We start from the raw sequence: 20,075 nt of genomic DNA, 5'->3' as shown, positions 1-20,075 counted from the left end.
GAATGAAATATGGCGGTATAGGCGCGTGTTTGTTGTGACAATGCACAACTTGTCAACCAACTCAACTACTAGAGGCTCATAGGTCAAGGTTCGAGCTCTTAGCGTCATGTGCTAAGAAGGCAGATCAAAGCACGCCAGCTCCAATCTTGTTGGGTTTGCTGCGCCGTCGCTTTCCTCTTCTATCCTCTTTTTATTTCATGGCTTCTTTTCCATGTCCTACGTGCACCCTCTTGATCAACTTGCGACGAGTTCGCGGCACCTAAAGAAACTGCCGGGGAAACCTGCCCAGCGAAAGGGGGGTTGCAGTGCATCTCACTGCACAACCCCATTGCCGGCGTAAAGGATGAACTACTTTTTTTCTTCTTTCTGATTCCGGCCACGTGAAAGTCGAGAAAGCGACACCAAAGATTAAAAACGTGCCATAACGACCGGAGGAGGCCGGTCAGTGTGTATGAGGTCGCATCTCTCGAGCAAGGGTGCTCACTTTTTGGAGCGAGAGCCTATAGAGTATAGAGCATGCGCGCCAATCTCCCCCCATGCCTGTGTGTAGGGGTCTCGAAGGTCTCTCTCGTTGCTCCGTCCTGTCGGTACTTTACGTAGCAGTTCGGGAGGCGTCCGAGACGTGCATGAAGGCCTGCAGATTTTCTATGGCTGCCTGTGTTATTTTGTCCACCACAGCTTATTGTGGGCTGGGAGGAGCGGGACATGGGGGTTCAGATTTCCCCCAGGCGGAGGGGGAAGGCCGTTTTTCTTGCTTGCTGGCTTTTACGGGGTGGCGTGCAGTAGAGGATGGGAAACATGGAGATAACAACGCCGAAAGGACGGAGATTGCGATTCTTGATTTTCTGTCTGATGATGGTTTTCTGGGCGTTGGATAGATTTGCGGGGGACTGGAATGTCACTACAAATCCAACCACTGAGAGACGCAATCTCGGACAGAAGGGGAATCCTCAAAGTCAATTGGGGGCAGAGCGAAAGACGTCATCCCCCAGACCGTGGCTTGACGGCGGGAGGGTCGGAGAGGCGGCGTTGGCTCGGGGTTCCGAGATGACAACCCTCGGGGATATCAAGGCGAGTCTTGACTGGACGAGACAAGTTCTGGATCGTCGCTGCTGCTAGGTAGGACCATGGTTTCAGAGGGTGTGGCTACGTGTGAGATATACGCGTTGGAATGCGAGGTGTGAGTTGTCTCGGGACGAATAAGCTTGAGAGTAAGGGAGAGACATGAGAGAGGATTGGTGCACTATGGAATGCGGCTGGAAGATCGATGCCGAGAAGGACCGGTTCAGCATAGTCGTAGATCTATCGCTGCCAATCGCATGGATCCTATCTGTAAAGCTTGGATTGTCTCTGCATACTACATGTGAACACATCTCAGAGATAGACTATCATTCTCCTATTCTCCCATGTTGGATAACAGCAATCCGTAACTATAATGCTCCTCCCACACCCTCTTTCCAATATGCCGTCTCTGGCCGCTCCTCAGACGCCACGTACACACTGCTGCTTCAGCCAGCCAACTGTGGCCTGCCTCTCCTTACACCACAAGAAAGTGAAACAAGAAAAGATCGGCTTCAGCTGAAAGCTTGTGCATCGAGAATACCTTTGAGCAGTGACGTTTACCATCTTCTTTCTGTCTTGACTGCCACAGCGATATCCTTCCTCTCCGGGTCCACCACCCGGAGAACCTGCCGCCAGTCAATCTCCACTGCATCCGCCGGCTCCCGGGCTCCACCTCCGGTCCAACCCTCCGCCACGGCGCCGCATCCCCCGGCGTGGAACCGGCACCATGCCTTTGCGTGCCGCGCGTCTACCCACAGCCGCGCAGACAGTAGGTACGGGTCCGCCAACACCCTCAGTAGCCCCTCAAGCGGCGGCCGGGCAAACATGTGCAGGTCCGTCTCCTCCTCCCCGGGCATCTTCCTCCTCGGGGCTACATGCACTTGCGCCCTCCGCTCCCCGGGGGTTCGCACCCACACCGTGAGGTGGTCCAGCCCTCCTTGAACCGCCAGCTCTGCCAGCAGCGGTACCACGCCGGCCCCCACCCAACCCCTCAGCCGGTCTATCCGCACCTGCATCCTCGCCACCCTGCGCAACGCGTCTGGGGTCGACAGCAGAACCGCCCGGCCGAGGAGCCGCTCATCGGATCCGGGTGTCTTGAGTAGTTCCCTGCGGATGTGTTGCGCATGAGGGCCCGTCACGTCCAGCACGAACTCGTTGCTCGCATACAGCAACGGGGTCGCGATGGCGTGCAATGCTGGATGCGAGAGGAGGACAGACACTGGGTTAATGGGCGATGGTGTGCATGGGCAGAGCTGTATCGGCGTCTCGCTTGTAACGAGAGGTTGAAGGATGAGGCTCAGGATGTCGACAGGAAGGTCGAGGATGGTGAGGTTGTTGGCTTCAGTGCCTGTCATGATGACTCAGTTCAGAGTCGATGACTACAATTCCTCTGCCTCTGGTCGGGTGAGTTTCGCAAGAACAGGCTGCCTGACATGCTCGTGCCCTGAACTCGATCAACGAAAATTGAGAAGTAAGAGGCCTAGTATTGACTCCAATCCTGATTCAAGAAGGCATGCCATTCAAACTGAACCATGTGGCGAGTATGTAGTTGTCAGATGCAAGTCGCCGATTGGGTGGAAGCGGGCTAAATACACAAAGTTGGGGTCCCCGCCATCTCCCCACGTCGGTTTACCTAAGGGCGAGCTATCCACGAAAAGTCCATTCCATGAGATCACAGAGTTCCGCGACCATTGTAACAGTAAATATTGAGAGAAATCGACATCAGGGCGCATATATCTTGTCATTTTCATATCCTATCAAGCTTGGCAGTTGGCGCCCGGCAGACGGGGATCGAGACACCAATGGAAACCAGTAACAGACTTACACCAAGTGGATAAAACGTCAGTGTCAGGGGCCCTCGACACGGATGGAGACGGACATGTGGTTCAGCAAATACTCGACAGCGTGATATATAGATATATGTATCTTATGATGAGATAATCTAAATTTAGGGAGGAGACCTGTCGAGTTTCTCCTGACTTGTAATAAACTTGTACTATTCTCATCCTAAGATACTCTTCATTTTATACTGAAATTCATCAGTCCGAGATAATCCAAACACGTCCATACGATAAAATAACCATGGCGATCCTAACGACCACAACGACCACAACGACCACGGCGACCATAGCGACCACGGCGACCATAGCGGCCACAGTGACCTTGGTGACCACAATGAACATTACCTATAATGACTGACGGAACCACGATCCTGGCTTCGACATAAAGCGATCACAACCGACTAATCGTCAACCCCTGCTCCCTACCTAAACTTCATAGAAGGTATTGCGGTCGGCCATGGTCACCAATACAGTCACCAATGTGATCATCAAAGTGCGTGTGCATAATTTCGTGTTCTTTCTAGTCGGGAGCCCCGTCAAGGCTGTTCAAGTGCTCAGATCGGCCGACTACATCTGACCACAGCCGACTTCGTCGTCAGTTGACCCTTCCAAAATGTCCTCGAACTTTGGTGACATGACAGCAGCGTCAATCCATCTTTCAAGATGATTCCGACCGTCCGTATAGCAGTAGACCTTGATGGTCATAACCTGCGTTGTCTCCCCAGCAGGCCAGCCATGAGCATGTCTCAACTCGTGTCATCCAGCTTCCCTACTTTGATCCATCCTCTACATTCACATCATGACTCCGTACTTCCTCGTTTAGTTTCCAGATGATGTGGGTGTCTTCTCAACATTTGTCTCTGTCTGGGTCGCAGCATCCTTGTCGTCGGAGTGGATCTTTTGGAGTTCCTGCTAAGTGTCAATAACGGCGAGGCCAAGTTGGTTCAGATGTTATTAACACTTACCTCGATTTGCGGGTTGTTGGCTCTGACTATGCGCTCGGCTGCGAGCAGCTTTTCATTCCATTCATGAGTATCCTGACGGCCGCGATTGAGGTGCTCTTCGATCTTAAGGGGATCAAAATCAGGGCCAAACTCCCGGAAATAATCCGGGCTCGGCTCTAAGAACATCTGTCTTGTCTTGTTGATGTTATCTTGAAGCTCTGTCTTCTTTTCGTCACTCTCTCTCTTCACAGCCTTGAGCTTCGCGTCATCCTCTTCGCTGAAGATGTTGGGGTGACTCAGCTTCAAGGCCAGGAGGCGGTCTAGGCATTCGAACCCTTTAGCCGATTGCTCGAGGATTTGTTCTGTCGTTTCGAGGATGCGGTTGCACGTAGAAATGAAGTATGCTTCTTGATCAGTGGGTGGCGTAGCCATGGTGGCGTCGTTTCCGGCAATGCCGTGGGAAGCAGGGAAGACGACGGTAAGGGTTGAAAGAGGCAGAGAAGTAGAAGATGGGATAGACAGAGACAATGAAGTTAAGGGTGAGCTTGGGCGCGCAAGTGTTATTGGGTTGTGATGTCAAAGGCGAGAAACCAGTGATGGCTTCTAGGCAAAACAGAAACCTCGAAGCGATCGAGTAAAGGCTGCTCAAAGTCCCTCAGAAATGGGCGCAAGGTCGTGCAAATGATTCTGATAGTGCTTCGATATCGATATATCGATATGCCTTCAAGGAGAGAAGGCTTGATGCTCCCTTTTGTATAGTTTTGGGGGTTGCTTCGTCTCCTCTATTGTTGACGAGGTTGTTGTGAGGAGGAAGTTGGTGGGTGGCACATTTCGGAGAGGGGCATTGCATTTCAGGTGCTTTATTTCTGGTGATTTTCTAGTTCTCCTGGTCATGTCTTTTATTCTCTTGATTTTCTATGTGCCCCCAGCCTATACTTGGAGTTGAAGGGACGGGCACATATTTATAGAAAAATATCAGACTAAGCCAATAATCTCTTTTTCTGAGACACAAAAGGTCCCAGAATGTAATCAATAAAATAACCAAAGGCTTATGATACTATTTCTTATTTTTATCTCTTATTTAGTATATAATTAGGCTATTATGTGAGTACTCTTCACTGAGTGCAGACGCCCTGGTGTCTCAAGTTTTTGGACGTCCAGGCGGCGGGCTACCAAGGTTGCGGGTTGTGGGGCAGGCTGTGGGGCAGCGCCCTGCCTGAAGCACTAACAATTTTCCCGTTTGTTCAACACCATGGATCAAATCTCATGGGCAACCGTCAGTCATGAGACAGCACAGATCACACCAAGCATGAGGCAAACAAAATTAAGTTGGTAAAAAGGCATCATTCCATTTTTCCATTCTACCGAGTCTATGCTTAAATTCACAGGCCTTCATCCACTCATCGGGGCCCCCGGCCCAGTGAGCCCGCACCCGCCTTCGCTTTTCCCATGCAGCTTCTCATGTCATGACCGCCCAGGCCTGAGCGCGGCATCGTTGTCATCGACCCATGAACACAAACATGCAGAACTTTTCAAATGCCTCGGTATTTCCTTGTCCAATTACCGTAATGACAAAGGAAAACCTCCTCGGCCAGTCGTAAGCCTATGCCCTCGCGAGGCGTCGAGGGTGGCCTGGCTCATTGCTCATCATCCATAACCCTTTCATCTACACAGCTGCCATCCTTTTCAGCAGTGTTGTGCATTTATCGGGAGGACATGGCCTTGGTGACAAGGCGCTTGAGGGCGAGCTCCTGCTTCTTGAGGTCCTCAGCAGAGCTGTCGCCGAGCTCAAGAGCAGCCATGGCGTCGCTGATGGTGTTCTCGATCTTCTCCTTCTGGCCTCGCTTGAGCTTGAGGGACAGAGTAGGATCGGAGACAATCTCCTCGACACGGGTGATGTAAGACTCAAGCTGCTGCTTGGCCTCGAATCGCTTCTGGAAAGCGTCGTCGTTGGTCTTGAAGGCCTCGGCGTCGCTGATCATCTTCTCAATCTCATCGGTGGAGAGCTTGCCGACAGAGTTGGCAATGGTGATGTTGGCGCTGCGGCCGGAGGTCTTCTCACTGGCAGTCACCTTAAGGATACCGTTGGCATCAACCTCGAAGACACACTCGAGAACAGCCTCACCAGCCCGCATGGGAGGGATAGGGGCAAGAGTGAATTCACCCAGGGAGGTGTTGTCCTCGCAGTTGACACGCTCACCCTGGTAGACAGGGAACTGAACGCTCTGCTGTCCGTCGCTGACAGTGGTGAAAGTTCTATCAAAATTGTTAGTAAGAGGAAAACAAGATACGAATTAGAGCGCCCCACCGTTTTTTCAGCGTGGGAACTGACGTGCCGCGAGGAACAACGGGAGCAAAGATGTTGCCCTCCATGGCGACACCCAGAGACAAGGGGGCGACATCCAGGAGGAGGAGGTCAGCAGTCTCGGCAGAGGTGGCCTTTCCGGAGAGGATACCGGCCTGGACGGCGGCACCGTAGGCAACAGCCTCATCGGGGTTGATGCTCTTCTCAAGCTTCTTGCCGTCGAAGAAGTCGGACAGGAGCTTCTGGATCTTGGGGATACGGGTGGAACCACCGACAAGGACGATCTCGTCAACGGCGCTCTTCTCGATACCGGAATCCTTGAGAACCTGGCCAACGGGCTCGATAGTGCCGGAGAAGGCCTTGGCGTTGAGGTCCTCGAAACGGGCACGGGTGATGGACATGGTGAAGTCCTCACCATCGAAGAGAGAGTCAATCTCAATGGTGGCCTGGGCACCGGAAGAGAGGGTACGCTTGGCACGCTCGCAAGCAGTTCGGAGACGTCGGAGAGCACGGGCATCACCGGACAGATCCTTCTTGGTCTTGCGGCTGAACTCCTTCTTGCAGTGGTCGAGGAGGTTGGTATCGAAGTCCTGACCACCCAGATGGGTGTCACCAGCGGTGGCCTTGACAGTGAAGACACCACCCTGGATGTTGAGGAGGGAGACATCGAAAGTACCACCACCGAGATCGTAGATGAGAACGTTGCGCTCCTTCTCAGACTTGCCGGAGCCAAGACCGTAGGCGATGGCGGCAGCAGTAGGCTCGTTGATGATACGGAGGACGTTGAGACCGGCGATGGAACCGGCGTCCTTGGTGGCCTGTCGCTGGTTGTCGTTGAAGTAGGCAGGGACAGTGATGACGGCCTTCTCAACCTTCTTGCCAAGCTTGACCTCGGCAATCTCCTTCATCTATTTGGAGGGGTCAGAAACTTTTTGCTCGAGCGTCGCTAGTGCGGGGGTGGGGAAAATTGTGATGGAGGGGTATTTTGGCTTACCTTGGTGAGAACCATGGAGGAGATCTCCTGGGCAGAGAAGGACTTCTTCTCGCCGAGGTACTCGACCTCGATCTTGGGGGTACCGTTGTCATCGATGATGGTGAAGGGCCAAGACTCGATGTCCTTCTTGACGGTAGGGTCATCGAAGCGACGGCCAATCAGACGCCTGAAAATTTCAGTCAGATGGTGTTTTTTTTTCGCGCGGATCGAACGAGAGCAAAAAACTCACTTGGCATCGAAGACAGTGTTGCGGGGGTTCATGGCAGCGTTGTTCTTGGCGGCCTCACCGATCAGACGCTCCTTCTCGGTGAAGGAAACGAAAGAAGGGGTGGTGAAAGAACCCTGCTCGTTGGCGATGATCTCGACATTGGTACCCTCGTACGTAGCAACGCAGGAGTAGGTGGTACCTATGAGGGAACGTTGTTAGCATCGATAGTCGAAGAGTTTTGATGGTCGCTGTGTTTTTGAGCCTGTGTGTGATTTTTGCCCTTTGACGCCCGACGAGACGAGGGCATCGCGAGCGCACAAATCATCACGGCGACGTCGCAGCCGCAACGACAACAGCGAAACTAAACATCAGAGACTCACCCAGATCAATGCCAATGGCACCGTCATACACTTCGTCAGCCATTTTGTCTAGTCTGAAAGGCTTTTGGTGAAGAAGGAAAGAAGGATGAAGGGAAAGAGGAAGAACGTGGGGTTTCGAGAAAGAAATTCTCCCAACCAGATTTTGTGAGCGGGCGCTGAGAATAAATTCGGGAGGGGCCCTGGGCTTGTGAACTTTTTTTTCTGCCGGGTGGGGCTATGGTAGGCTGTGGTGGGCTGCTTGAGATCCCCTCCACTAAGCCTATTAGGGTATGGTCTCCTCGCCTGAGTAGGTTCTGAGTTTTTCAGGGCTCCAGTTCTTTTTTTTTTTCCTCGTCGTTGCGGCGGCGCCTGGGGCAACGGAAAGATTCTGTGAGGGCGCTTATGGTTGAGAAATGAGAGACGAGGCAATTCTAAGCCGGAGATGGTTTGTTTTTGTGGCAAGAAGCGGGCATCCTTGTCAGGTTCTATCTTACGAGGCCTTGTGCGGTCGCTGAATCACGAGCAAAAAAGTTCATGATTACCTAGGTATGTAGGTATATTTTCCTGTTATTTTTTGTGTGTAAGTACTTGTGCGTGGCTAGTGCTCTTGAACCCCCATTTCTCGTGACAGCAATCACTCCCAGCCGCCTCACCAAAGAGACATTCATACACCCAGTGGCGACGAACGGATTAGCCGCATCTCGAACCATTTTTTTTTCTTCTTCCCCTCTCCTTACATGCGGGATGGCAATCACTACTTGCTGCAGTACAACCTAGGCTAAAACGGCAACGCCGAGTAGCGAGCGAGTCGCTTCCTCAGGCCGTGTGTGTGTAATCCAGTTGCCGCTTTCGGAGCCGCGGCGGCTAGGAGCAGCCAGCCATGGTCAACTTACTCGCTCGCAACCACAACGTTCGACACAGCGGACTTTCTGACTCGTGGGGCTCTCAAGAGGCAACACAGGCTGTATGCAAAAAATCATTCTGGTTGGGTTTCGGACTGATGCTATTGGTTGAGGAAACGCTCCGAGTCAACGGCTGCAGCCAAGTTGTCGGATGTGCCGCCACAAGATATCGATTTCTTCTAGGCACTAGACTAATGAAGATGCTGACAGTTGAACTCGAATGTTCTACGTGAACGACTTGCCCAACGAGTCAACCGACGCCACAGACTTCCGAGGGAGGTTCGGCAGCAGATGGGCCAAAGGCGAACGAAGGGCATGACTGGCAACTCGATCACTCGAGACTTGCTTGACGACGGAAAACAATTATACGAGTTTGTCATTCATGCAATGTCTGCCAGATAGTGCAGTCATATTTCCCTTAATCCATTCAAGAGTTTTGAAGCTATTCATGGGTGTTGAAACAGTGCAAGACCATTGCTTCACTGCGATTTTAGTATCTCACAAGACGAGAACGGTGATGTTCCATCAAGATATCCATGCATGGACGGGTAGTAGATCGAGGCTTCACTGCAATTTTAACCCCTCACGAGACGAGAAGGACGAAAACAGGTATTATAAACGCCATGCCCTGAGACACCAGCAACTTGACACCGCGTTCCTATCCGTGGACTTCACAGGTCGTTTTCACCAGAATACACCTTACTTAGCCGTCAATCCCAGCTTCTTTGCCTCGAGCGCCACAACCTCTGCAATAGTATCCTTCAGCGGCACCCCCTTGGGCTCCCACCCCAGATACTTCTTGGCCCTCTCGGCCTCACCCTTGGAGTTGGCGCCCCACGACTCGGCCGACACCAACCCGAGCTTGGACACCACCTCGAGCGGCACCGACTTTGTCTTGAGATCCGGGGCGTACCCCTGACGCTTCGCCTCGTCGGCGATCCACGCCGCAATGTCGGCCCACACGTGCTGGCCGCCCCGGGCAAAGTAGTAGGCGTTACGGCCAAAGATCTCGGGGTTGCTCCGCTTGGATGGGTCCTGTGCTGCATCGACGAATCTGCTGAATAAGTCTGCGAGGTCGTTGATGTTGACGTTGTCCCACTCCGTCTTTCCCGCCCCGATGACGGGAGCGTAGCCTAGTTGGAGACTCGCGTGGGCGAGGTTGGGGACTTGGATGCTGCGCTTGTTGACAGGTCCGCCGCCTGTTCCGTAGATGGTTGGAGGAGCGACAATGATGGTCTTGACAGCGTCCGAGTTAGCTCCCTGAACGATCTTGTCGACATCTCTGTGCATGGCCGAATCCGGTAGAGTCAGGAGACGGTCGATATCGTCAATGTCGTTGTACTTTTGCTCGGGGATAGGTCCCTCGCCAAAACGCTTGTTGTCAAAGTCGTACCAGGTCAGGATACCAGTACCCGACAGATGGATCCAATATCCTGGCTTGTCTGCTGTATGGCCAGCGGCGAGGCCCTTTGCGATTGCCTCGGCAGCAGAAACGGTGTCTGCTGATTCTGCCGTGTCTGGAGCGAATGTTAGTTAGGAATCTCGATGCTGCAGATGTGTTGTTCATACGGATGACGATGTCGGCTTCAGCAGCCGCTTTCTCGATCACATCGGTGCTGTTGAGATCGCCGTACACGAACTTGACATCGGGGTACTTTTCGGAAACAGCCTTTGCACGCTGTTCGCTACGGACAAAGAGTTTGTATTCGTAGTCCGGGTGTTTCTCGTAGATCTTGGCAAAGGCAGCGCCTCCAATGAAGCCTGCGGTGGGAGCAGTTAGCAACCGAGACGCAATGATTGAACCTCTGCGTCATACCAGTGACTCCGGTTCTGATTAACAAGTCAGCTTCCGTTGAACATTCTTGGATTTTAGAAGCAATGGGGTAGCACTTACAGAAAGATCTTGGGCGCCATCTTGATGTTGTTGCTTGCAGGTTGATGTCTGCTCTCTGACAGTAGATGAGGGGCTAAGAGTGTTGTCTTGGAAACACAAACCCAACAAAATACGAGCGAGACAATACAATTTATACCATTTCACATGTTACTCTGCTACTCTACGATTTCTAATCAGCGGTGCAACTGAGGGTTGTTCATCACTTCATTCCAACGTCAAGGCTTCCCACAGTGGGAAAGCTTGGTAAGCGGGATTGACGTCAATGACGGTATGTCGTGCTGAGGTGCGGGTATTTGCTGCAACCACACGAGGTGATTGGCGATCAGGGGGACGCTTCGGAAAATGGATGCTTGCATGTTTCGGGACGGTATTTCCGATGCAAATGTTGGTTCTTGATGAAGTTGATGGTGATGATGGCTACCCTGGAGATGCCATCATGACAATCAGGTTTGTGGATTGAGCTGGGGTACCTGGCTGGTGACTCCTGTAACGTTTCCCACGATGGAGCTATCAAATGCTAATCTGATAACATGACGGCCCCTGTCTATCAATACGAAGTGCGCAATTCTCCAGCCTATTGTCAACAACAATGGGCATCAACATCTGCATCTAGGTATTTACAACCAACACCATCTCCATCATCATGAAACCCTCGCAATCCTCCCAAGCAAGCCAAAAAGTAACAATCATCACCTCAGACACACGCAGCACTACATGTCGCCCATGGAACCTAACTCAAGCCTCCCCCTCCATCCCAGGCGCGGCCGGCGATAGCGTCAAGCCCAAACCGCGGGGGATGGCAAATGGCACCAATGGCGCAACGCAAACCACCCGGACCTAGCGAGTGCTTGTCTTTACTTTTTGCTGATATCGAGCAAGATACGATTGATATGGTCTGTCTTCCCCTCACTGTGATGAGATCTACCGTCTCAGGCTCACGGCTACTTAAGGGACGACATCCCCCAGACCGTCTCTCCGCTCTTTCCTCTTGCTTCATCACATCCACCTTTGCTCATTCGTCTTCACAGCGATCTTCTCCTATTAACAATACCCAACAGTGTCAGACGTCTCAATAACACTCCACGACTCATCACCAACACGAGCAAATCATCATGCCTGACGACTACACATACAAGAGCTCCGGCACCAACAGCCAGGTACGTCCACCCCAACCCAATCCCATCTTGGTGGTGAGATTGACGCTAGATCAGGGCAACCACTACTGCGACCGAGACTATGGCAGCAGTGCCACCAACTCTAACTCGTACCACTACTCCAACTCGTACGCCTCCCTCTTGATCCTCAAGACACCAACTGACTTTGAACCAGCAATGGATCGTACTACTACTCCAACCCCAATGGCAGCACCTACTACAACAACGGCCAGGGTGACTCGACCTACACTGCTCCCAGCGGAGACAGCTACACCTCCTCTGACAGCAAGAAATGAGGATGAGACCTACATCTGGAGTTGATGAAACGAGAGAGAGACCAACACAACTTGCGACATCATGATCACAGGAAATCACCATCGGGAAACGGGAATGCGTCGGCAGTCTGGTAACTTGCGCGTCTATGGGCCCTAGACCAACTCAGTACATAATTCCTCGGGATAAGCCCGTTCCTCTCCGTCTCTCCCTCCCATTTGTGGCCATCATAGAAAGAAATCCGTACAACAAGAAAAAACCGAAACCTGGCTTCCCTTTCCCCATATGCGTCCCCATATGCGTCCCCATATGCGTCCCCATGTTGCATCCCCATGTCCGCCCCTGTGTCCGTCCTTACGTCCGCCTCCATGTTGCGTCCCCGTGTGCAACCGTGATAAATCATACAATCAAAAAAGAACCGAAAGTAGGCCTCTCCGGGGCATCCATATCTCACGACCCAGTTCATCCCCCATCACTTGATCCGTGTATATGGGGTCTTGTGTCTGTGAAATCATCACGCCCATACTCTCTGGCCCATGTTATGTGGTCAATGTCATCTGGCCATACCATCTGGCCATATTGCATCGCCCATGTTCTCTTCGGCCACGTCGTCTGGCCTATGTTCTCTCTGACTGGGCATCTCGTATGCCCATGTTCTCAGCTTTTGTCGTCAGCCCCCGTTGCTTGGGTAGGCTTTTCTGTCATGATTATCGATAATCCCAAAAACGAATCCATACAAACACCTCTCGATCTCTCAGAATCTCTCCGATTTAGCGGCGGTGGACCGCGTAGTAGACAACAAGTCCGGTGATAAGAGCAGGGTACAGAACAGCAAGAGCCAGAAGCAGGTACTTGAGAGTACGACGCTGGGTCGGGGTGAGAGTGTGCATCTCTCCCTCAGTGGCCCAGGGGATCATGGCATCGAGCTTGTTCCGGATGGCGAGAACACCGATGAAGGGGAACATGATAGTCAAGATGACGATGCTCACAAAGATTCTCTTCTGTCGGTGGTCTTCAGCGTCGTCAGGCTGCTGGCGACGGCGGAGGACGTTGCCCCAGGTAAAGTCGACGAGTTCGACGCCCGAGCGGTCACCGCGTCCATTGTCCGATCGTCTGCCAAAGGTGCTGGCCGGGCCGCGTCTGAACCGTGGTTCATCTTCACTGAAGCTGTTGAAGGGCTGAATGTTGTCACCGCACCATCCTCTGTTGGTGCCGAATCGGCTATCAGTCCCGGTGCTTCCTAGGATAGCAGAAGATGGGATAAGCATCTCAGTAATACGCTCGTTCGCTGTATGTGAGTTAGTATATAGTTAATGTTGGTGAGTGTGTTTTCAACTTACAGTTTCGGAACAATCCGTTGTGGTTGGCACGCTCCGGGTGATGCGCAGGAGCAGGGCGTGGGAGAGTAGATCCCGAAGTAGGAGTCAGAGGGAACGTGGCCGAGCTAGGACTGCCAAGGGGGCTGTTCATGCTTCCACCAAGCTTCTGGGCGGCGAACGCGGCACCAGTCACAGTGTGGTCCTCCTCACCTCGCGCTCTGCGGAAACGCTGGAGCATGGCTGCCTCAGGGAGACTGATGAGGTCCATGTGGATTGTCTCAGTCTTCTTGAGAAAAGCGTCATGAGGGACGTGAGGCCGCTTTCTTCCCTGGAAGTCGCGCTTGTACAGTGGCTTGTCCAAGATGGTAGGAGGGGTTTGGGGAGGCTCCCGTCCGAGGGTCTTGTTGACTCGAGGCCAGCTGAAAAGTCGCTCGGCGTTGGAAGATTCACCATTGTCGTGAGCCTTGGAAGGACCTGCATCCGAACTGAGGGTCTGGTAGCTGTCACGGCGTTCCTCATCTAGGAGAAGACTTCGTCTCTTGGCAGTCTGTCCATGTCCGTCCTTACGAAACAAGCCTGCCAAGGACGCAGGGGTTCTGGGTGGTGACTGAACCAAGTTGCGAGTCGCATTCTGAGCAAAGAGCCCGGGACGTCCTCCACCCTGAGGGACAAGGACTGGGAGTCTGGATGGCTTGTCGTTGCGAACACGGTAGGATCCGGTGTTGACATCGCGAGAAGGATGCTGGATGATTCTGTCCATGGACCCATACTCGTAGAGGTGATGGTTCCGCTCCGTCGTGTCGGAAACATCAGCAAGACTGCTTCCAGTACCCTTGGCGATGCTATCATGGAATTCCTGGCGCATCGAATCGTAAGGGTGAGCTTCGGTCGTAACAGTCTGCCAATCGGCCTCGGTGCCCGCCTGAGTCTCGGCCCGGTTCTTCAGCAGTGTGACAATCTCGCCGTCCAGTCGGCGGTCCTGGATGGGCTCAGGGGATGGCTCTTCCTCGGGCTGTCGACCGACGGGAACCTTTACCTGTTCGTCGACATTCTAGGCCGATCGAATAGCCGCAGAGTTGTAGAAGGAGCCAACATGACCACCATGCGGATAACCCTTGGGAGTGTGGCTCTCAGGGGACTGTGGCACGCTGTAGTTCGAATAGGTAGTTTTGCCGCTATGGTGTAGCGCATCACTTACGTCCCGTTCGACTGAGGAGCGCAAAAAGTCCGAGTACCTGTCCCCGTCATAGTGAAAGGGGTCGCCTTGGCTGCTGCTAGTGATGGCAGAGGCTCTCTTGAGCGTGTCAGGATTCTGAACTCGCAGACCCTCTGGAATTGGGAGATCGTCTTCATCTTGCAGAACGTCTTCAGCTCGTTCTCCCTCGCAGTAAGTCGTGTCAGGTTCAGCTCCGTCAGAGTGAAGAGCTTGCTTGTGACCCTTTCTCTCCTTCTTATCCAGCTCGCTGTAGAGGCTAGAAGAGGATTGGAAAGTGCGCAAACGCGGAGATGACGCTTGCTCTGGTCGCACCGACGGCTGGCGAACGGGATCGCGACGCGAGACAGGGTTAGAAGACTCCGCTGGCTGTCCCCAGCTCATAATATGCGGGTGGACGATTGCATCAGTCTTGGAACTCTTGGAAGGAGTAGCTGAAGCAAAGTTCGACTTTCCCTGGCGTCTCTGGGCCTTGGTTGTGACCTCTGGGTAAGGTGCAAACTCATCATCTGCAGCGACTGTTTCCCACTCGGAAGCGGCTCGATCATCACCGCGATCATCACGGTCATCTCCGAAGGAGTTGGGGCTCTCAAAGCAAGCCATCTTGGCTTTGACATTGCTGGATGGAGTCCGCGATCCCTGATCATTGACGAAACCACGAGGGCGAGGAGTCTCGCTCTTGGGAGTACGAGACTTGACATAGGAATAGTCCTTGGTTTGAACATCCTCTTCGAGATTAGAGCTCGCAAAGGGGTCCGAGTGATAGGAGACTGAGGTAGCGGTGGTGTTACCACCACGTCGCCCACCTCGGCCCGAATGATCACTCTTTGGTGAGAGGAGCGACTATAAAGGTTAGCATGCCGCGGCCTCGCCGGTCGATGAATAGGTGGAAACTTACATTTTCGTGATGGGGATTCATGATTGGAGTTTTAGGCACTTGCGTGCTCGTAGTGAAGTAGGTTTGAAAACGATGGCAAAGACTCTCTGTCGTGCTTGTAGTGGATTTTGAAGATGATCACAAAGAGTATCTGCCGGTGCTTTGAATAGGGTGGTTCAAATAGGATCGATTAAAGACAAAAGTAAAACGTGCTGAGGAGCCTTTGAAACGCTCACAATAGGATTATCGCATAAGCCTAGAAGCTGCAACCAACCAGAGCGTTCTTAAGAAGCGAATGCCCTAGTTGAAGCCACACCTAGGGTGCGCGAGAAACCGTGGTTACCGTGATGCGATGCAGAGGATAGTGTTTTGCGAGGTGAAAAGGTGAGGGTGTTGGGGATGTTTTGGGGGAGGAGGGGGATTTGTTATTGCGGGAGGGAAAAAGTGTGGCATCCTAAGGCAGACGCGTCGCCAGCAAGTCCTATCGATTAGGGCTACTGTATTTTGAACATTATTGCCATGGAAACGGGCTGTGGCCTGGCAGCTGGCAAAGAACTGATCAAGTTGTCGTTGACAGTGATGGACGGCTGGCAGTGATGGCAAGTTGGCGAGGGCTTCTATTGGCAGATTCTATATGGGATATCCGGGCCTAGCACGCCACATAGCGCCCATGGCCCTGTGGCTGTTAGTGGTGGTTGAAACGGGCATAGTAGTTCCATGTCTCGGAAGCATCGAAAGAGAAGCCCCGACTTGAAGTTTCTTTTCCATTGTAGAGACAAAGAGTCTGTGAGTGAGGATCGTCCAAGCGGGGAACCGGACCAAGGCTCTAACCCCCGCGTCTCAAGATGGATGCCCGTGGTTGACCAATTGATGGCGGAGACGGACCTCTTGAGACTGATCCATCAGACGCCATCGTTCGACTAGACTCATAAAGAAGCCTGTAGATAGACACTCTGTAGCATTGGGATAGGCACAAGTAAGCCGTAGGTCGCTTAATTGACATGTCCAGGCCCATCTCCATCGCTTATCGCGACTCTTTGCAACCCTTGTCGAGCTGACCCGCCTTTTCAACCCAGGCCCAGCACGCACCCAGGAACACCCGCACTTCCGCCCGCAAATCATCAATCAGCCTGGTCTGCCCTGCCTACTTTGTCATCGAGCCCAACTCTCGTTTCTCTTGTCCGCTCGAGTTCTTGACTGCCTTGCCATCTTCCGAGTTCTCCGAGCTCCTCTGCAGCCTGCGTCATGGCCTCACCCACTCAATCTGAGCGCCGCTGGGATGGGCTCCCGGATGAGATCCTGCTCCAGATCCTTTGCTGTGAGTTGCCAGCTGTGAATCAGTACCCCGCTATCATCTTGCTGACGCCGGCACTTTAGATCTCGAACCTCACAACCTACCAAGGCTTCAACTCGTCTCACGCAGACTCAGAGAAGTCTGTCTTGACCATGAGCTGTGGAAACGCCACTGTTTCGAGCGTTCACCATGGTATCACTTCCTCCAGAACCGCCGGAAGATTTTTGCTACTTCTGCCGAGTCCAAGCTGGGCAAGGCTAAATGCCCAGATGTAAGCGACTATGATCTACTCCCAGACGCAGATGAACCTCCAAGGCCAGCCAAGGTGCATCTCGAGTTCCTCCAGGACATGGCCAACTGGGATCCAGCATTCCCTGGTGAGCACGTCTCGTGGTATGACGAGTACATTCAACGCCAGGGACCGACATGTGTCAACTGGCTCGAGACGCCGCGTGTCAGAGTTGGAGGTTTGCAGCACCTCATCGAGGTCAGGGGCATGGCTCTCTACAACCCAAACAACGGAGACGATGGTCTTGGCAGCATCTTGGCTGTCTCCCCCTTGGACGATGGGTCTGTCTGTCTGTGGGATGTCAACGGAAGCCGAGGGAAAAGGGGAGGAATCGTGGCCACGAGCAGACCCGACATTCTCTTCTTTGACGGCAGGGGAAACCAGAACACGAGGCGGTCCAAGAAGATCGACACGGGTGTCACAGAGTGTGTTAGCGTCAGCAACAGCAACCACAAGGCTGTCTTTGCTGTGCAGAGTCGTAAGTACCGGTCCCCATTAACTGTTGATCGTTGATCTTTCTGACACTCTACCAGACCTCATTGAAGTCGATCTCAACCGTCTTGAGGTAGTCAAGCGAGATTCCTTCGAGTGGTCCATCACAACCTTGTCACAGATCCAAGACGGAGTACCCTTGACAGTCGGCACTTCATTGGGCATACACCTACACGACTTTCGAGCACCATCAAAGGTACACGATGAGGTTGTGGAGCGTCTCGATGACCGCAGCCTGGAGGAAGATAATCCCTTCAAGGCCATCTTTGACCCAAACCCACTGCCGCCGTACGCCTCACTGTCTCAGCCAACGCCGACCAGCATTCTCCACCTGCCCCGGCCAGCGGGTGATGAGATGGTGTCGGACGACATCTACGTGTCGGGACGGTTTTCCAACATTCTGCATTACGATCGACGCCAGTTTCCCAAGATCATGGGCTCCATCTACTCAGGATCGAGGCTATCCAGCCTGGCAGCCCTGCCTTACCCCTTCTCTACTGTGGATCACGAGGTGCGCCGTCGGGGCGAGCTCTCGGCCGAGAGAGTTGAAGAATGCAAGACGTCTGAGAATGGCCGTACACTGATTGCCGGCGGAGAGTACAAGACCAAGGGCTCTCTGGAGCTGTATGGCTTGGGGTCTGTAGACCTGTCAAGCGACGGGCCTGTCCAGCAAAACTCTACCATGAAGAACCGCTACACGGCGGCTTCGTCCATCATCTTGTCGGTAATCAACCACGGGACCAAGATTGCCTTTTCGGACGGGGCCGGGCAAATCAAGTGGTTCGAGAGGGACGGATACACCGAGTGCCGAAGGATCAAGATCGGGCACAGCGACTTGCAGACGCAGGCGTCGCTCTTTGCCTCGATGCCGGGCTCCGACGACCTCGCACGCAAGATCTTGTCGACCAAGCGGGGGTCCAAGCCGGACCGGCCCAACGAGGACAACCTCCTGTTCTGGACGGGTGAGAAGCTTGGGATGATCAGTTTCACGGGAGCTCCGCTCTTCGCGCCGGAGGACTTTGACGAGGACAGGACCGGGGAGGCTGCGGAGGATGAGCAGAAGAGACGGGTGTATTCACAGCGGATGCGGGAGGCTCTGGAACGGCAGGCTGACGAGGCACGGTTCGTACAAGGTCTTGGCCTGCCAGCGGGGGACAGAAAACACCGAACTCGCAGGTAGAGTCCTATGGTTGGGCCAGGTTCGGTGTTTTTTGTCCCCCGCTAGGCCTGGCAGAGTGAGGGGGTGGGTGCTGTAGGTTGCATTAAGGGTCCAGGATAATAAGAGAGCGGTCTTTTGCTTCATCTGCATGTGTGATAACCGGACAAAACAAAGATGGGATCAACAGTTCACTCTGCAGGGCAAAGACCCTTGAAAGTTCCAGTGGAGTGTTGCCGATGACGAGAGCGAGCGAGCGATCGTCGGTGGAGAGGGCGAGGTCCTCTGACAAGCTGCTCATGTGTCTGGACACACACCAAAGGGCTTACTCCATGAGGATCACTACTCTATAGAGTGACCACGTCGAGGAGATGAGGCGGCGGCGCGGCAAAGCAGAAAGAGTTGGTTGACAGGCTTCGACGAAGCGGCCAACGACCGACAGAGTCAAAGCAAGCATCAGGCTAGAAGAGTATAGGCGGCGCAGGGTGCTTGCATGCTGCGAGATGGATGTGGTCAATGCAGGGCGTGGCGGTGATGCCGAGGAGTGGATGAGCTTGTTGATGGTGATGATTGTCGAGGAAGAGTTGACTGGATAGAGAGAGAGGAGTTGCTGTGCTGTCTAGCAGTTTGTGTGTCTATTGATAGAAAAGAATGACCGATTACATGCTGCATCTCAACCCAACTGCGATCCAACGCTATGAGTCAGTTCAGTTCGAAAAGCATCTGCATCTGTCCATCTCTGGGTTTGTCTCGGGACGCATTAGCTGCCGTTTCTCCACATCTACTCACCATCTCTGGACTTTTCAAGGATTAGAAAGACGATAAAAACCACTAGAACGAGATCCATTGGTAAAAAGAAAGATTTGTAAATTCCAACTCTCATCTCGCAGAAGCTTCTCTTCTCTTTCTCGCCAAGGTCCACGACTGGGCCCAAGTTCAGGTGCCCTTCTGAAGAAACAGGGCGACCAATCACGGGTCTCCCACGGCATCCCTGGACCAATGATGCGGATGGAGACGCTTGACAGGTTCTCGGCAGAGGCGCCAGAGGAAATAGACGGGTTTCTAGCAACGCGGCTAGAGAAGCTGAGGCTAATCCGGTCAGAGGACGGACGGCAGTTATAGGCTATTATTGGAGATAGGCAAGTAGAGGGCCTCATATTTTGATATCTCTCGTCTCAGAGTTGGGCCGTGAGAGCGAGTGAAGCCCAGCATTGAAGTTGGAATGACGATCTTTTAATGGATGATACAGCTTCACCCCTCTTTTTGTATCACGCACGCATCCATGGTGTATCGACGTCAGGCACTCTTGCTAACCTTTAAAGGGTATCCCGGTCTTTGATGATTGAACAAAAGGCTACTGTCCAAGGCACCGGGCGCCGGTACGGTGGCCCCTGGCGGGAAGTGGGTTTATATGGCATCTTCTAGCGGGGGAGCAGGCGGAGGAGGTGTGCGCTGTCAGGTCTGTGTACATACAGGTGGAGATGTTTTTCGCCTTGTTA

The 20,075-nt window shown here is 53.1% G+C and overlaps 5 protein-coding genes across 5 annotated transcripts; 1 reads left to right on the top strand and 4 right to left on the bottom strand.

Annotated features, from left to right (window-relative positions):
* Window positions 1-3,722: 3,722 nt before the first annotated feature.
* NECHADRAFT_75222 (uncharacterized protein) lies at window positions 3,723-4,279 on the bottom strand (the record flags this gene model as incomplete). The annotated part of the gene is made up of 2 exons (XM_003053718.1): window positions 3,723-3,812; window positions 3,869-4,279. 2 exons carry the CDS (start codon window positions 4,277-4,279, stop codon window positions 3,723-3,725), a joined length of 501 nt encoding a protein of 166 aa, XP_003053764.1.
* Window positions 4,280-5,193: 914 nt separating this feature from the next.
* On the bottom strand, window positions 5,194-7,777 carry NECHADRAFT_57571 (uncharacterized protein; the record flags this gene model as incomplete). The annotated part of the gene is made up of 5 exons (XM_003053717.1): window positions 5,194-6,103; window positions 6,156-7,060; window positions 7,147-7,312; window positions 7,376-7,553; window positions 7,735-7,777. 5 exons carry the CDS (start codon window positions 7,775-7,777, stop codon window positions 5,551-5,553), a joined length of 1,845 nt encoding a protein of 614 aa, XP_003053763.1. The 3' UTR covers window positions 5,194-5,550.
* A 1,451-nt stretch (window positions 7,778-9,228) lies between these two features.
* NECHADRAFT_98919 (uncharacterized protein) lies at window positions 9,229-10,529 on the bottom strand (the record flags this gene model as incomplete). Its single annotated transcript, XM_003053716.1, has 4 exons — window positions 9,229-10,132; window positions 10,185-10,376; window positions 10,432-10,445; window positions 10,510-10,529. The coding sequence occupies 4 exons, from the start codon at window positions 10,527-10,529 to the stop codon at window positions 9,315-9,317; spliced, it is 1,044 nt and encodes a 347-aa protein (XP_003053762.1). The 3' UTR covers window positions 9,229-9,314.
* A 2,177-nt stretch (window positions 10,530-12,706) lies between these two features.
* On the bottom strand, window positions 12,707-15,387 carry NECHADRAFT_75219 (uncharacterized protein; the record flags this gene model as incomplete). The annotated part of the gene is made up of 4 exons (XM_003053715.1): window positions 12,707-13,224; window positions 13,277-14,291; window positions 14,454-15,311; window positions 15,367-15,387. 4 exons carry the CDS (start codon window positions 15,385-15,387, stop codon window positions 12,707-12,709), a joined length of 2,412 nt encoding a protein of 803 aa, XP_003053761.1.
* Window positions 15,388-16,590: 1,203 nt separating this feature from the next.
* On the top strand, window positions 16,591-18,600 carry NECHADRAFT_90306 (uncharacterized protein; the record flags this gene model as incomplete). Its single annotated transcript, XM_003054419.1, has 4 exons — window positions 16,591-16,663; window positions 16,723-17,406; window positions 17,462-18,060; window positions 18,166-18,600. The coding sequence occupies 4 exons, from the start codon at window positions 16,591-16,593 to the stop codon at window positions 18,598-18,600; spliced, it is 1,791 nt and encodes a 596-aa protein (XP_003054465.1).
* Between the last annotated feature and the right edge of the window lie 1,475 nt (window positions 18,601-20,075).

The sequence above is a fragment of the Fusarium vanettenii genome (assembly GCF_000151355.1).
Source record: "Fusarium vanettenii 77-13-4 chromosome 1 genomic scaffold NECHAsca_1_chr1_3_0, whole genome shotgun sequence".
NCBI classification, from domain to species: Eukaryota; Fungi; Ascomycota; class Sordariomycetes; order Hypocreales; family Nectriaceae; genus Fusarium; species Fusarium vanettenii.
Note: the sequence above shows the minus strand (reverse complement) of the source record. Positions and strands in the feature narration are given on the sequence as shown.